Consider the following 15,447-nt stretch of genomic DNA (forward strand, 5'->3'; position numbering starts at 1 on the left):
CTGACATTTACATATATCAATGATGTATTCAGTACAGCATGGGTGTTCCTGTTTTGAAAACCCTCCAAAGGCAGTGGGGTTTGAAAAATGAGGCTACATTTTCAAGAGTAAACCATCTGCATGCTCATCGAATGGTAGAGTTCAGAGCTGCAGTTTACCATTAACCAGCACATTAAAAGCAGCACAAAGCCATGAAGGGAAAACAAGTGGTTTGCTAGATACAAGCAACTGTGACCTAACAGCATTCCAAGCAAGTGTCAGTGCAAGGCTGTTACAGTTAAGCATACACATGTAGAAATCAAGAGTCAGTGACGAGCTCCTGCAAACTAGTAAAGATAAACTCCAATGAGATGCTCACATAAGAACTGAAAAATACATTACTTGAATTATCTGAGGACCTCATTCTTCTGAGACTTCCATCCCCTCTGTTTTTACTACATTTTTTGGCAAAGAGAATTCAAGCCGAGGCATACATTTGTTTTTAGGGAAAGACAGAGGCAGAGGTTCTGTGTTAATTCTATTTGTAGAGGGATGGCTAATGGCGGGTCATAATTTTATTTTATTTGTGTTTATTTTTATCTAAGATAGGAAGATTGGACTGATGGTACTTTTTCAGTTGTAAGTAAAATAATATATGTATTGTGTATAAGGAAAATACACAAAGGAAACAGAGCAGTATGGATCAGTGAGCAAGAGGGAGTCAGAGCAGCCTAAAAAGATATTAATTTTATAAAGCCACATTAGCCATCTCAGCACTGAAATTCAGTGGATGTTTCAGCTCTGACAAAAATGTCGTGTTTGCCAGAATTATACGACAGTCTTTTCATGACAAAATTGGCTTATGATAAAATATGCTCACCCATTTTAAGAATTGTGATGTACCATTATCACTACAAATCCCTATGTGCAAATGCTGTACACCACCCTATATTTTATTTGACTTACTAATCCGTTGTTGATTAGTAACAACACTGATATATTCTGAGTTGTGCAACTGTTTTACCACCCTTGCCATCACATACAAAAAAAGAAAAAAAATCTTAACAAAATTATGTCTGACGAAAGCAGTTAAATGACCTCTGGAAATGCTTCTGTAACTCTAACCATCCCATGATACGTATTTTTGTTGTTTTAAAAGAGTAAAACTGAGTCAAATGGGTGTCACTAAAAGCATCTGGAATTTGGCAAGTAGTGTGGATGACTCAGTCCCTCTGTAGCCTAGCTAGTGGGAATGAAGCACACAGAGTGAACACATTTTCCCTTGTTATGATGCAAAGCACTGTTTCTCTTGATGATCCACCCAGAATCTAATCTTATACAAGCTTTTATTTTTGTTTAGAGATACATGAGACACTGAGTGTATACTATTTTCTGTGCCTGTATGTAGCTGCATGTCTAGTAACCCTCTAAAGCTGCCATCACTGGTACATTTTATAAATTATCTGAGAAATTCACTCATTCTACAAATGTGCTTTTGAAACTGTTGCTCCCATCAGCACAACTCACAAAAGTTCTTAAGTGTCTGTGCTCTAAGAAACACAGGTCAGATACAGTCTGTCCCCTAAAATACATCTATTGTGCTTTAAATGTGCACCACAGAAGCATTCTCCTTTCACTCCATTACGTGAATCTGAGTTTCTGTCTGCTGATTTCACTGTACTACATATTCACTGCAGGAACACTGACCTCATTTTGTTTCCTCTGTTATTGCTCAGTATGACTCTCTTCTATACATTGCCAGCATATTACCTTGCTATGTAAATCACAATATTAAGACTTAGTTAAGCTATGGAAGTAAAGTTAGGAAAGTGGTGCTCTGTAGCAATTTTTTCAATGGTGAGGTGTTAATTAAGTATTCAGCAGGGTCACTTTCTTAAAACAGCCAGCCAGCCAGCCAGAAGAGCTTGAGGACAATAGCCTAAAATAGTACAGAACTGTGGTTCACTGGAAAAGTCACTGCAGGGATCCTGTTCCACAGTATGCCTTCTGAAGCTGTGTGCACACACTTGGCTCCTCTGTACCATGTGATATCGTCTCTTCTTCCTCCTCACACTCGGGAAGTGATGTACACAGAACGCATCCTTTTGGCCAAAGCAGCCTGAAGATCATTAAGGGGATCTAGTCCCTGTACCTTGCTGTTCCTCCCAAAGATCAGTTGCTTGAAAGAATCTAGTTCTAGCAGCTGGGCCATATTCCGCAGAAAGTACCCTTCGCAGAATGAGGCTAGCTCTGTAGCATTGTGGATCTGTTAAAACAAGAAAAAGAATTAACTTAAAAAGGCCCTCTTGTTCCTTATTAGAATGTAATTATAAAACACTCCAATATGACTCCATTAACACTGCCTCTGTTAAAGATAAATTGCAGATAAAGTTTGGAAAAAAAACATCTGATATAAATCACACACTTGTCCATTGATACGTTAGTACTTAAATATGCCCATTTTTTGTACTTCATTAAGCCCATATACCATCTCAAGTTGAATTTCAGCAATCATCCAAGAGTGACCTGAGATAGTACTAAACAGATGCACAGTAACCTGAGTCCCATCTGCAGCAGCATGCAGCTAAACATACTGACGAAGTTTCAAATGAACAATCACACTTTAAAAGCTAGCTGAAGTTGTACTCATTACCTACTAAGTGTGATTGTCCATCGCAATAAAGTAGGAGTGTCATAGGAAAAAATGTGACAGTGTTGTTTTGTTTAGTGTGTATCAGTGGCAGCATGTGTTACAGTTTCAGGAATCACAACTGTTCACCTCCTGCTGTTGTTGTGGCTCATAACTGCTAATGCTACTGCTTCCTATATAACATTTATATAACATCTATACTAATTAATCAATCAATCCAAGAATCTACCTCTCTCTCTATCTAGAAATGATTCTGTACAATACCAGTCCACATGGGTGGACACTCTACTGACCTTTCCAACTACCAGCCCATAGCTATTCTGTTCCGCCTCTCAAAAATACTAGAAAAATGTGTACACAGACAAATCATGGACTACCTTCTTCACAAAAACTTACTCCTACCCAACTGCTTCCGCCCTACCCACGGCACAACTACTGCTCCTCTTTCCTTTACACAAACTATCTCACATGCTAGCGACAATAACAACCTTGTCTCCTGTCTATTTCTAGACGTTTCCAAAGCCTTTGACACTGTTTCCCACCCCAAGCTCCTTTCCCATTTGTCCATTCTCAGTCTTTCTCATCCCACTCTCAAATGACTCTCAAGCTACCTCACCAATAGAAACAGTCAGTCAAATGGGTCTCTTCCTTCTCTCCCTTCCTCCCTGTTAACACGGGAATGCCTCAAGGCTCCATTCTCGGGCCACTACTGTTTAATATTTTCACAAACACTCTGCACACTTCTTGCTTTCACTCTTCTCTTATACAATACACAGATGATTCCACTATCACCTCTATTTTATTTTACATTTGTTAACCGGGAGAATCCGACTGGATACATGTCCATTTTCAGCTGAGGCCAAGGGAAGAAAATCTAGTAAGAAATTTATACATAACAAGCAAATTTTCATAGGAAAAAATATATATGAAACAAGCGTATTTTCATAGGAAAAAGGAAAAATAACACATTTTTACAGTATTGCATGGGTTTACAGTTTTGAAGAAATAGAAATTTTTATATAACATGCAAATATTAATAGGAAAAACACATTATTCTACAAGATTGTATAGGTTGACAGGTGCTTAGTACAATCATCCATGAGATTGACAGACATATCAAACATAAAATAGTATAATGTTCGAAGTATGATGGTACAGAATCATAGAGATTGAAGTATCTTAGGAAGAGATTATCGATCAACTGCAAGGTATAGAGATGAGAGGAAGCAACTTAGTGGGTGGGGAGGGGGGTAAAATAAGGGTCAACCTGGGGGGAGGCAGGGACAATTCCATGAGAGTAGTAGGTGTTCTTTTAGTAGTGTTTTGAATGTAGTGATTGATTTGGCAGAGGTAATAGTCGAGGGTAATGCATTCCAGATTTTACCTATGTAGTTAGGGAATAGCGAGTCACCTGCTGAGTTGTTGGTTTTGATTAACTTAATTAGTCTTTTACCACTACAGTGAATTTGTCTGGGATTGGCTTGTAGTTTAATTAAGTTGGATAGTGCTGGTGTTTTTTCAGTAACAGTTTATTAGCAAAAGAGAGTTGGTGGAATGAGAGGAGGTTTGGGAATTCAAGCCAATTGAGTTGACATATTGTCTGACAATGGTGGGCATGGTAGGGGGCACTGGGTTTATACTAACTAACCGAACACTTAGGTTAGCGAATCCAATGTGATTGACCCACATTAAGCAAACGGGCAGTTCAGCAAAACCTGTAAGCAATGAAATTCCAATGATCGAACCATTTAGTTTGGCCAACACCGATGCACCTAGTGTGTATAGGAATAGCTATAAATGCCAGAAACCATGAGGTAACTGAAACATCCACTTGTATCACCTACAATCCAAACTGTGAAACACACATATCGGGAAACATAATTAATGAAAAATAATAGAATGTGCTGAGTGATTAACAATGAAACCCCTAACGAAAACTCTACACATCCGGAATGGTTTTGCACTACACCTTCAATAGCATGGCAACAGAACGTAAAAACTCATCCTGAGTGTACGAAGCTTTATTTTGCAGTACAGTATGCAACCTGTCACACCACTCCATTGTTTTCCTTTTCTTTGGTGAAGGTGGTACTGCAGATAACAACCTAACGCTAGTCTTGTTCACCTTGTTTTGCTCCTTTACCAAAACAGACAGAACACATGGTATGTCACAAATCCGTCTGCCTAACAGACAGCAAACCCTCCTATGCCATCCCTCTATGTGGTTTTGTCTACGCGGTAGACATAACCTATTTAAATCTGACATGTTCCAAAATTGAACTGAAAACATGGGGGGAAATCTGCCTACACTGCTCAGTCTAGTGAGCTGTTTACCGTACCGGCCTAACACGTACACATCTGAAAAATACGTCAATAACTCTTCGCCTGCTCTAGGAAATGATTTAGACAAGTTCTGAAAGGCGGATATAACTTCTTCAACATTCAAAAATGCAAGTGCAATGAGCTTCTTCAGACTTAGTTGAAAAGTAACACACTTCCCATATAAGGTCGCTAATCCTAAAGCCTGCACCTTTCGCCAAATGGCTTGTGCAAAATGGAACAAGCATCCTTTATTGGTGACATCAGCAAAGTTGTACTTTACACTCCAAACTGCTGCAAGCTGAAAATCTGACAGGATAAACTCAACACACACACACACGTAGCTTCACTTCATTCAAGAGATCAAACAGACACTCCCACGAGATGTTATAGGACTTGAAACATTTTTTGGACATCAGACAATACACGAGCGGCAGACATTTAGTATTGTCCCTTACCATAACTAAGGCAAGTATACTGTATAGTTGTCTACATAAACAAGCCTTAGTTAGAAATACCCCGTCCATTAACCACATCCTAGCCTCACTCAGATCACGTAGATTTTCAGCTGTTGTAAACACCAAGACATGTAAGTTGTTGTGTATGTCAACTTTACGCTTTTGGAGAAAAGTACCTTCCTTTTAGGTACCAGCTACTGGGATCAATATTGTCTAATGTTGTACATACCATACTATAACTCTTGATATGCCTATGTCTCACCTTATTAACTTGCTGCAACAGCGATCTACGTGAGGGTAAACTGAGTAGATTTTACTGATGTGCTAGCTAGAACGTCTACTAATATGGCGGGTGTATCTCTATACACCTGTGCACTCTGCTTCAAGTTATCACAGGCTATGTATTTCTCTACCTCTGTGATATCTGTAGGATGGTGGTGTCCTGTACATTTCAGAAGCATTTCCCCATCAAGCTGTGTACTACTGATTGCCCTACCTTTACACCTCTCTTTTGCCTTCATCTTACAACACCAGTAGTGTTTGTCCTTGACTGCCTTTTCCAGATTAAACAAATAGCCATCCACATTAAGCATTTCCCTGCCTTTCTGCGACTTTACTGTTTTGTAGAATTCCCCTACCACTCCGGGTGTATGCAATGTATTATTAGCCATTTTACGGTCTAGCGCATGTGCAAAACACACACATTCACATCTTTCTTCCCTTTATACATGCATTGTAAGATAACTTTCATGTAGTTTAGAGTCTGTTTATTTGTATAGTATATATTTAGCAGCCAGTGTAACTATAACCTGGGAATTGTTAATATATGCATTTGGGATTGTATGCGGTCATATATGCTGTCTCGGACAGTTAACTGCAATAGTCTTTATGTAACTATGTTTGTATTTGGTATGCGTGCCTGGGCCAACTAAAAGATTTCGATGTTTTTGTTTTTGGCATTACTTCTCTTTGATGTGATGCTCATGCGCTTAATGTGGGTCGATCAAGTTTGATTCGCTAACCTAAGTGTTCGGTTCGTTAATATAGACCTCAGGCACAGGTAGCAAATCTGGCAATTTGAGTATAGCAGATTTTGAGCTTGGCCATTTCAGCTTTGGGTAGGTTGGTGAAGATAGGAGTGGCATATAATAGTGGGGAGAGGAGATGGGTTTGAGCTATGGTTATTCTAGCAGGTTCAATTAGAAATGGTTTATTTTTATAGAGGCTACCCAGTTTTCACTGGATGTTTTTAATAGTTTGGTTTAGATGTAGGTCGAACTTAAGGTTGTTGTCATTGGTCACTCCTAGCAATTTAGTATGTGTGTCTGGAGAGATGATAGTCCCAGCTCTGGGCTCAATATTAAATGAATAGGGAATTGGAGTGGATTTATTTGGTTTAAATATCATCAGTTTTTTTTTTTTTTTTGGATTAAGTAAGAGGTTTTTATTAAGAAACCAGGTTTCAGTAGTTTGGAAGGCTTTTTGGGTAATAGTAAGCAGTTTGTGTGGGTTATTGGTTGAGCAGACTACAACTGAGTTGTCAGCATACTGTATAATGGTTGCTTCTTGGCAGATGCAGTGAAGATCATTAATGAAGACAGAGAATAGTAGGGGACCTAAAATGGACCCTTGTGGGACCCCAGTGGTAATAGGTAGCAGTGAGGCTAGGTTAATGTCCAATCAAACTGCTTGTTGTCTACCTTGTAGATAATTATGGAACCAGTCTAGCGAGTGGTTGCTAAGGCCAAAATTAGTGAGGGAGTGCCTTAGATACTGTCTCAGACTTCCACTCTTTAATGCAAAATTCCTTCATCTCTATAGAAAACTGGTTAACCAATAATCAGTTCATTCTTAATCCAAAAAAAAAAAACCAACTAAATCTCATTTTCACCTCAAACCATCATTTACTATCACATTATTCAGCAACACTGTCATTAACATTGAACAACATACCAAGCTACTAGGCGCAATTATTGATGATCAACTTAAATTCGATCTGCATATACAACACTGTATTAGGAAGACAAACCAAAAACTGAATTTGCTTTACAGATTCAAAAAATTCCTCACCACTGACTCTTGACTCTCCCTTGCCTGCCTTCTTTCTAGTCTTTTTTTATGTGTCACCTATCCTGATCAACCTACAATCCTCTCTAAAGAATAAACTTGAACTCACAACAAAATTGCTAGGCTTGTGCAAATCAACCCTACAACTCTCACCACTGCCTATCTCTCCAAAGATTTAACTGGCTTAAATTTCCTCAACAACTCCTACTACCCCAACTGCTCCTTACACACTCTATCCTCAACAAACCTTCTCCTGCCCTGACATTTCCTCCCTCATCTACCTATATACAGCTAACTGCTTTTTAAGTAGCTCTGCCAATCCGTCTTAGAAAGCTACAACCCACAAAAAAACAATCAGCCAACACATATATAGCTACTCAGTTGCCTCATCTTGGAACAAACTTCCACTGAACATTAGAACATTACTGAATACTAACTCCTTCAGAAAAGCTTTAAAGGAAACCCTATTAAACTCATGGATCTGCTCATGAGAAAGCCCAACCTAACTCTCTACCTACACTTCACCTCACTCTTCCATTTCCTTTCTATTCTGCCCACACTGCTCGCCCTAACCTTCTACTGTTTAACCCACTTCACTTTTTCCTGACCTTATTAACTGTCCTACTCTGCATCCCAAGTTCAATATGTAACTAAATCACAATCATGGATTGTTGTTTTTGTGCTATGTGGCCACCTTATAAGAACTGCATTGTAATATTAGCATTTTGTAATATCTGTTTAAACCTGTACTTAAAAATGTTCTGCTTGGAGCTTTTCTCCCCGGGTATCCACTGAAAATGGGCCTTAGCTCAGTCGGACAAACCCGGTTAACAAATGTCAATAAATAAACAAACATCTATATAACATATACTATCTATACATTTGCTTTGCTGTTCTAATTCCTATAGCATGACATAATACTTCACAAAAATTGGTGCCTTTACCTTGTTTGTGTTTTCTGCCCAGTGCATTAAGCACTATTCTGCACAGAGGTGATGTTAGTGGTAGGCAACAGCCAATCACATGAGACTGGATCTGACCTGCCACTGACAAGTCACCTATACGGTGACACTTTTCTATTCTTTTATTGCCCTCACTCCCCAATTATAAGAAAGCATTGTATACTGACAGGCTCTTAGTTTTGTTCTGAGCACTGGAGATATGGATCTATGGAAAGGTGATCTATTTCTGTAAGAGTGGATCACTGTGGAATGACTTAAGAGAATCAACACTGTCTGCTGTGTGTGTGACAACTTGTACAATTGCTGTGCTAGTGCAGTGACATCCAGACTTCTTGCAGATGTAACTATCATCCATTACTTTTCTAATTTATTTTTTTATTATTTATTTGACTTTGACTACCCAGGTGGCTAATAAAATAACCTGCTAATAAAATATCTTAATATATTTTTTGAAATGCAGACTTGAAAAAAAATGTTTAGTTCAGAGTCCTCTAGTAAGCTGTACGTGGGAGGAGTGCCATTTCTTCCATTAGTATGTTTGTAAGGCATTACTCTCGGAACTCCTGTTTTTTACTGAGCAAAGGAAAAGGTTGAACTAGATGCTGACTGCAACACATCAAGTTACTGTACACAGCCTGTATGATAATCTGTGCAGTAAAGGGAAAAGACACAACAATGTATTGTCTGAAGTGGTGTATCACATTGTAGAGTGTTAGAGAAATCTCATAGTTACCTTAGGTAGAGTAAGGAAAAGGTTTGAGGAGGGGTAGGAGTGCAGGAACTGGTGATAACTTAGAAGAGTAACTCCTAGGATATACATCAGTAAACCCTGTCCAACTTCATCCTCCAGGCAGTGAATGCATGCCCAATACCAAGACCAGACCCAGAGTGAAAGGCATGCATGTTTTTTTTTTCAAATTTTTGAACCCTAAACCAAACTGACATGTACCAAATCCTGTAAAAGAGTTATTCACAAAACTGTTATTAAATATGCAGATATGCATAACTACTGCTATAGACAAATGTCAGCATGTTTTCTCACTGTGGCTCAAAGTCACTGATCATGTGCAGCTTTCTTTCACCCACAGCCATATGAAAGCTTGTGGCCAAAACTTAGTTTCTATCTCTGCCAGTGAAATATTAGTGCAAATATAAAAATACAATATATTTTCTACATCACTGAAGCAAAGTAGTAGAAATCCATTTCTGCTAATACATCCCAAATTACTTATGCACTGCTTTTGCAAAGGGACCTCACACACGAGCTTCATAGTCCCAGAGACACCTAGACAGTTGCGCACACACATATACATATGCACATATACAGTTACACACATACACACACAGGCAGCCTCTCAGTGCTTACATTCTGAGGGACAAACAGACCCACTGCTCTCATTGACAGCAATAGATGCACATTGTAAAACACTGCATTCAGTCCTCACTGCTTTACTGAATTATTTCATGTTGGTGTTAAGTCTATGAGCTGGAGCGCATGGCTAACTTACATTAGCTGTGCGCCAGCCTGATACATTTGCATGTGGTGTTAACCAGTGATACTTGCTAGAGGCTTCATACTACTGTAGCAATATAGCAGTCTTTGAATATTTATCTCATACACTGAGCAATCCTGCTAGAAAACTGATTGTACAACATGTTATGCATTTCTGAATATGTCACACATTCTGACATGAACAGAGTTAAAATCATTAGCAGGAATGAAGATACAGTACTTTGTTACTTTGTATACAATATGACATAATTTTAAGATTTTCATTAATAGTTCATTGTCAAAATAAAAATGATATGATAGTCATCAGTGTATAGATGAGGGTGCATGCATGAAAGAAAGAGGCATGGGAGGTGGAAATGAAGATGTAAACAATTGGTTAAAGCAATGTTTACTGCAAATTGCATACTTTATAGTAATTATGCAAAAAGCTGTCTTAAGGATTGCATTATACTGAAGTTTGGTTCAGGACTGAAAATAATTGATGACAGCATATAGTCTGACCTACTCATGGAGTTACAGACATTATCAGAAATGAAGATATGATACTTTGCTTGGTACAGTATTCTGCAAAAGAAAACTAATCAAAAGTATTTCTGCTACGTAGAGCAAAAAAAAATTGCCTACTACTCCTAGTAGAAGAACCCTAGCTAACTTTTATCTTTTGTTCCCTCATCTGAATAGCTCACATATTTTGACTAAAATCCAGATCTCTCTCTCTCTTAAATCACAACTGGAACAATAGCTGGATTTGCAACTAACCTGCCACATAGAGCTCATTGCTGGTCTGCATTACATGCTCTCCACTGGTTAGAACTCCCACATCATCTAGCCCATGTGCAACTTCTTCTAACCCATAAAATACTATATAACCCCTCTAGATGCCCTTCTACCTTCTTGGTGCTTCATCACTATCTCCCAAGTCACTCTCTGTGCTCTTAAGAAAAAAACCTGCTTGAAATCTATTAACCAAAACAAAAAAAGTACTGGACAAAGTCTATACTCACACTACACAGCTAAACTATGGAATAATATCCCCAAATCAATCAGAATTATATCAAGCCTCCATGAATTTAAGTTCTCTCTCAAAGGACTTCTCATTAACTCATGGCTATGCCAATGTACCTCTCCTATATGATCTAAATCAAGAAATGCTTTACATTTTTACTAATCTTTCATCATACTCTCTATACCCTTTCAATGGTAGCCCTCTCCCTCTTCTTGTGGGTGGGGGGGACCTGTCTCATCTTTTTTCGATGTTTCCTAACATAGTAGTCTATGCTTCTAATACTTTTGTATATACTGATTGTCATATTTAATTGTACTTTTTTTTTATTACATCACTGGTGTCTCCTCATGCTTTATTGTATCCTAAGCATTCCACTGTCAAACTGTATGTCTATATGTTTTTTTTAATTACATATATACTACTGTTTTATTTGATGTTATTTAACTCTCTGGAGCTTTTCTCCCCTGGCCTCCTCTGAAAATGGGTATTTATTACCCAGTCTGACTTCCCTGGTAAACAAATAATAATAAATAAATTAAAAAAAAAAAATAAAAGATTATTTAGTATTTGCATTAATATTTCACTTCCATAAAGAAGGTCACTAACTGGCTTTCAGTATAAGATACAGCAACATTTCTATTGGGTAAATTTGTCTTCAAACTTACACATGACAACTACTGCCCACCTTTAAAAAAATAAGGGTACTTACGTATTATCGCAACCACGTTCCAAAAGGTAAAAAAATTAAAGACATTTTCTTCAAGTTAGACTTTGCTGTACGAATGGACTGTCATTCTTTTCTTTTCACTGAAAAAGCATACTCTTTTCACATCTGATCATGAAACTTAATTTCCTGTTAACTAAATAGTCTGAATCGTTTGAAGTTTGTTTGCAATCGATAGAACATACCACAAGGACTTACAAGGCAATGGCTACGTTACAAACATTCCAACATTTAAACCTGATGGCTCACATACAGAGCAGAGGGTCATGGGATAAAGGAGCCGTGTTTATAATTTGTAAAAAAAAAGGTGAGGTTATGTTAGATTATCCACCACAGTGAAACCAGCCATAATGGTGAACAAAGCACAGATTGCCTATCTTAATTGGTCTTCATTTAACAGTAATGTTAATGGTGAAGGGCTGTTAGTATACTGATTACTCTTAACAGTTTTTGAATGAAATAAGAAATTAAAAATCGTGAAAGCATTTTAAAAGTGCACAGTTTTTCACTGAAAGGGAGAGAATGAAAGTTAATTCATACAGCAAAGTATGAGCTGAACGTGGTTGCGATAATCCGTAAGTACCAAAATAAGTTACAAAGTGGAATCCCGACTCTACTATAGGCTCAGCACTCATTATACTGCACAGACCTCCATTTTAACATCGTCTCCTTAATTGAAAGAAACTTCTCTAAAATTCTTCCAAGTGTACAGAACAGATTATCAGATAACATTAGATGTGTCACTAAACTAGTGTCATTCCTAAAAATGTTGAAGAAATACCTTTATCAAGCTTGTACTTCACTACATATGGCCAGATAGTCCTATTTCATAACTTTCTTTTCCTCCTATATATGTATATTAACATACACAGGTATTGCTATTCCATTCTATTTCTACTGAAGTATGTATCTGGGCTACATTGTCACCTGGCCTTCTGTACTCATATCAAGTCATATTATCAGTGTTTAATGATCTGCTTCAAATGAAGCTCACTCAAGCTGAGTTTTAGACTCACAAAGTCTCATACAGACTGAATACGACTGTCAGACTGAGTATCATTCACGTCATGTAATCCCACATACACTCTTCTGTGCACACAGAGGCAGAAGATCCTGTCACTCCAGGCCTTTGGCGCAGCAGATCCAGCCTTTGGAGTATTTTTTTTTTTAATTTTGTCAGACACGTTAGGCTTTCTGTTAATGTCCAAAGAGCATTTAATGGAAAATGCCCACCTCGTATAGAAAAACAACTACTTCTCATTATATTTTGATATTCCAAGTAATACTACAACAAAAGAATCACTCTAAGTATATTTTATTATATTTTAATTTCTTTCACCTCAAAATGGGCATCTTGTGGGGCTGACATACTAATGTGATTTTGCTTTTTGTGTGACTTTTTCTTCTTCCTAAGAATGTAGTTTGGGTCCCTATAAAACAATATTGCTTAATCATCCTAATTATATTTTCCCCTTCCATTTAGCTATGAAAGTGCTAGCAATCACTAGTATTTAAGATGGTCATAAAAGCAGAGCCACGCCCTTTTTAACTAAGTTGTCGAGTTCTGTACTGAGTTTAAGAGTGCTAAGGCATTTCATGGTCCATTTACATTTTCTTCAACAAAAAGGAGGTGAAAAAACAGACCTGTCTATGTGGCTAGAGCTGCAGTTCTTAAAAAAATCCTGACCCACCCCCCACTCATTTACTAGGTTTGAATGTTGTTAGCTCTGCACATTAATTAGTGACTGACAGTTACTATTTTAATAAAATAGTAAGACAAACAACAGATGCCTGTTTTGTGGTTGCATGGATAAAAATAACTTTTAATTGGCAAAAACAACAGTATATACAGTTCACTCCATTGATGTTGAGGGATAAAGTCTTCACCCAATTGACCTGGGTTCAACTAGCAGTCAGGCATCTGCTGGATCTAGTGTGCAGAGGATGGACATGCCTATCTTAGGGCAAGGGTGTGGTCAAGGTCACATGGTACCAAGATCTCCTCAGAGGAATAGAGGCAGGCATTGAGATGACCTGGAGTTAAAGAAGGCACATGTACAGTAGCCTCATTATGAACCATGCACTCACACAGGGTAGTATAATATCTCTCTTCATGATGTGGGTTGCAAGCCCCCTGGAAAAAGGAGAGGTTAGGGCCATGACAGGAAAAAAACTGTAAGGTGGCTCTTGCAGCAAACTCTCACCCAGAGAAAACAAATGGGTTGACCAGGAACACAGGAGAAAAAGGATAGAGAAAAAAAGTATGGTATACAGCAGTCTAGTACTGTGGTACTGCAGTATGACTTATCCCTCTTCTTTTTTTTCTGCATGCTTGTTCCCACTCATCCAGTGCCCATCAAACACTCTCATATCAGCCAAGTTCATTCATTACCCCTATCCTGGGTGTTCCCCAATGAGGATAAAAGCTGGCTATGAAGGCCATCACAAAATTAGATTCAGTGCTGGTTTAAGCTCTTGCTGTCATACTGGCATTGAGGGAGTATTTCGTATGATCTGTAACCCCTCTAATGGGCAGGGGACAAGTGAACCATGTTTCTGTGGGAATGACTGTGCCCTGCAAGTGTGACAGCATGCTCCCATGCACCTGTGATGAGGGTTTGTGCGTTTATGTCCTAGTTACCAAACAACTGTCCCTGGGTTGCCCTTCACATTGCCACCCCTCTTTTGAGAAACTGTGGCATTAAAACAGTCCTGGCCTCTCTCCCCTTTCCAGGGATATGCAGGTCCATCTTCACTACACTACCTGCAACAATGCATGACCCTGTAATCAAACGGCCTTTTGGGCCTTAGGCAGGGCTTTATATTTTTATGTTAATGGAACTGGCAAATCATCACTGTTCTTTGTATAAACAGTTCCCCAACTATTTGTGGAAAATGGTTTCATTTTAGGTGTTTTTAAAAAAATTGTGGGTAGTGACCAAAAGTGAAAACTGCAGAATCTTTGCTGTTTGAACTGTGTTTTGTGGGGTGAGGCAAATTCCCATCAGGAATAGCAATATTTAAAACATAATAAAATGGTGGGATCATCATTATACATGTCAGGGGAACCAAGTGGACAAGAAAAAAACTGAAGGTACTGAAAAGTTTCCAGACACTAAACAATACAAAAGTTACATTACAGGGAGAAAACAAACTTTGGATTAAGAGGAGGACAGAGTTTTCCCATTAGTACTTTCAGACATTTGGGATGTAAGTTATTCCATAACCACTGCATCCCAGAGTTCCTAGTATTCAGCAGTCTATTGACTTTTAGTAGTGTAACAAAATTATAATGTCTGATCAATCTGATCCACTGCTTATTTCTGATTGACATCATTTTTCCATACTGATCAAAATATAACATATTGGAACTGGAACAGTTAAATAAAAGCTGGCCTTTAGACATAAATTAATAATAAATAAGACAAGGATTCTACATTTCAGCTTATCCTTCTAAGTTATCGAGACGGAATGATGATGAACTGTATAAATGGCCTCATACCCTTGCATATCTGTAGACGGTAACACAGTTGTCTGTACCAACATTCTGAGAGCAGATGACTTCACAGTGTTTCTGCAGGGCATCCAGCTGAAAAAGACTTGCAGCAGACAGAAGCTATAAGGAAAAAGTGAAAAAGAAACAGTTAGATAAGCAGATATTCTACATTTCTATGTAGCACTAATGAAGAGATGCAATACAGCCTGGTAAACACAGTTATTTGTTCTGAAAAGGCACTGGTTGGTCACAGACCCCTGACACCTATTTACA

General features: G+C 38.2%; 1 protein-coding gene across 1 annotated transcript in view; it reads right to left on the reverse strand.

The window, feature by feature from the left end:
* Positions 1-507: 507 nt before the first annotated feature.
* Positions 508-15,447, reverse strand: part of ABTB2 (ankyrin repeat and BTB domain containing 2) — a 1,083,316-nt gene continuing 1,068,376 nt past the window's right edge. The window contains exons 16-17 of the mRNA XM_044082847.1: positions 15,181-15,294; positions 508-2,245 (exon numbers count right to left, since the gene is read on the reverse strand). Coding sequence (XP_043938782.1) covers positions 2,048-2,245; positions 15,181-15,294 — 312 coding nt within the window. The 3' untranslated portion in view covers positions 508-2,047. The remainder of the gene's footprint in view (positions 2,246-15,180; positions 15,295-15,447) is intronic.

This window comes from Protopterus annectens, chromosome 9.part0, assembly GCF_019279795.1.
Source record: "Protopterus annectens isolate FY-2018-M chromosome 9.part0, PAN1.0, whole genome shotgun sequence".
In the NCBI taxonomy this organism is placed as follows: domain Eukaryota; kingdom Metazoa; phylum Chordata; order Ceratodontiformes; family Protopteridae; genus Protopterus; species Protopterus annectens.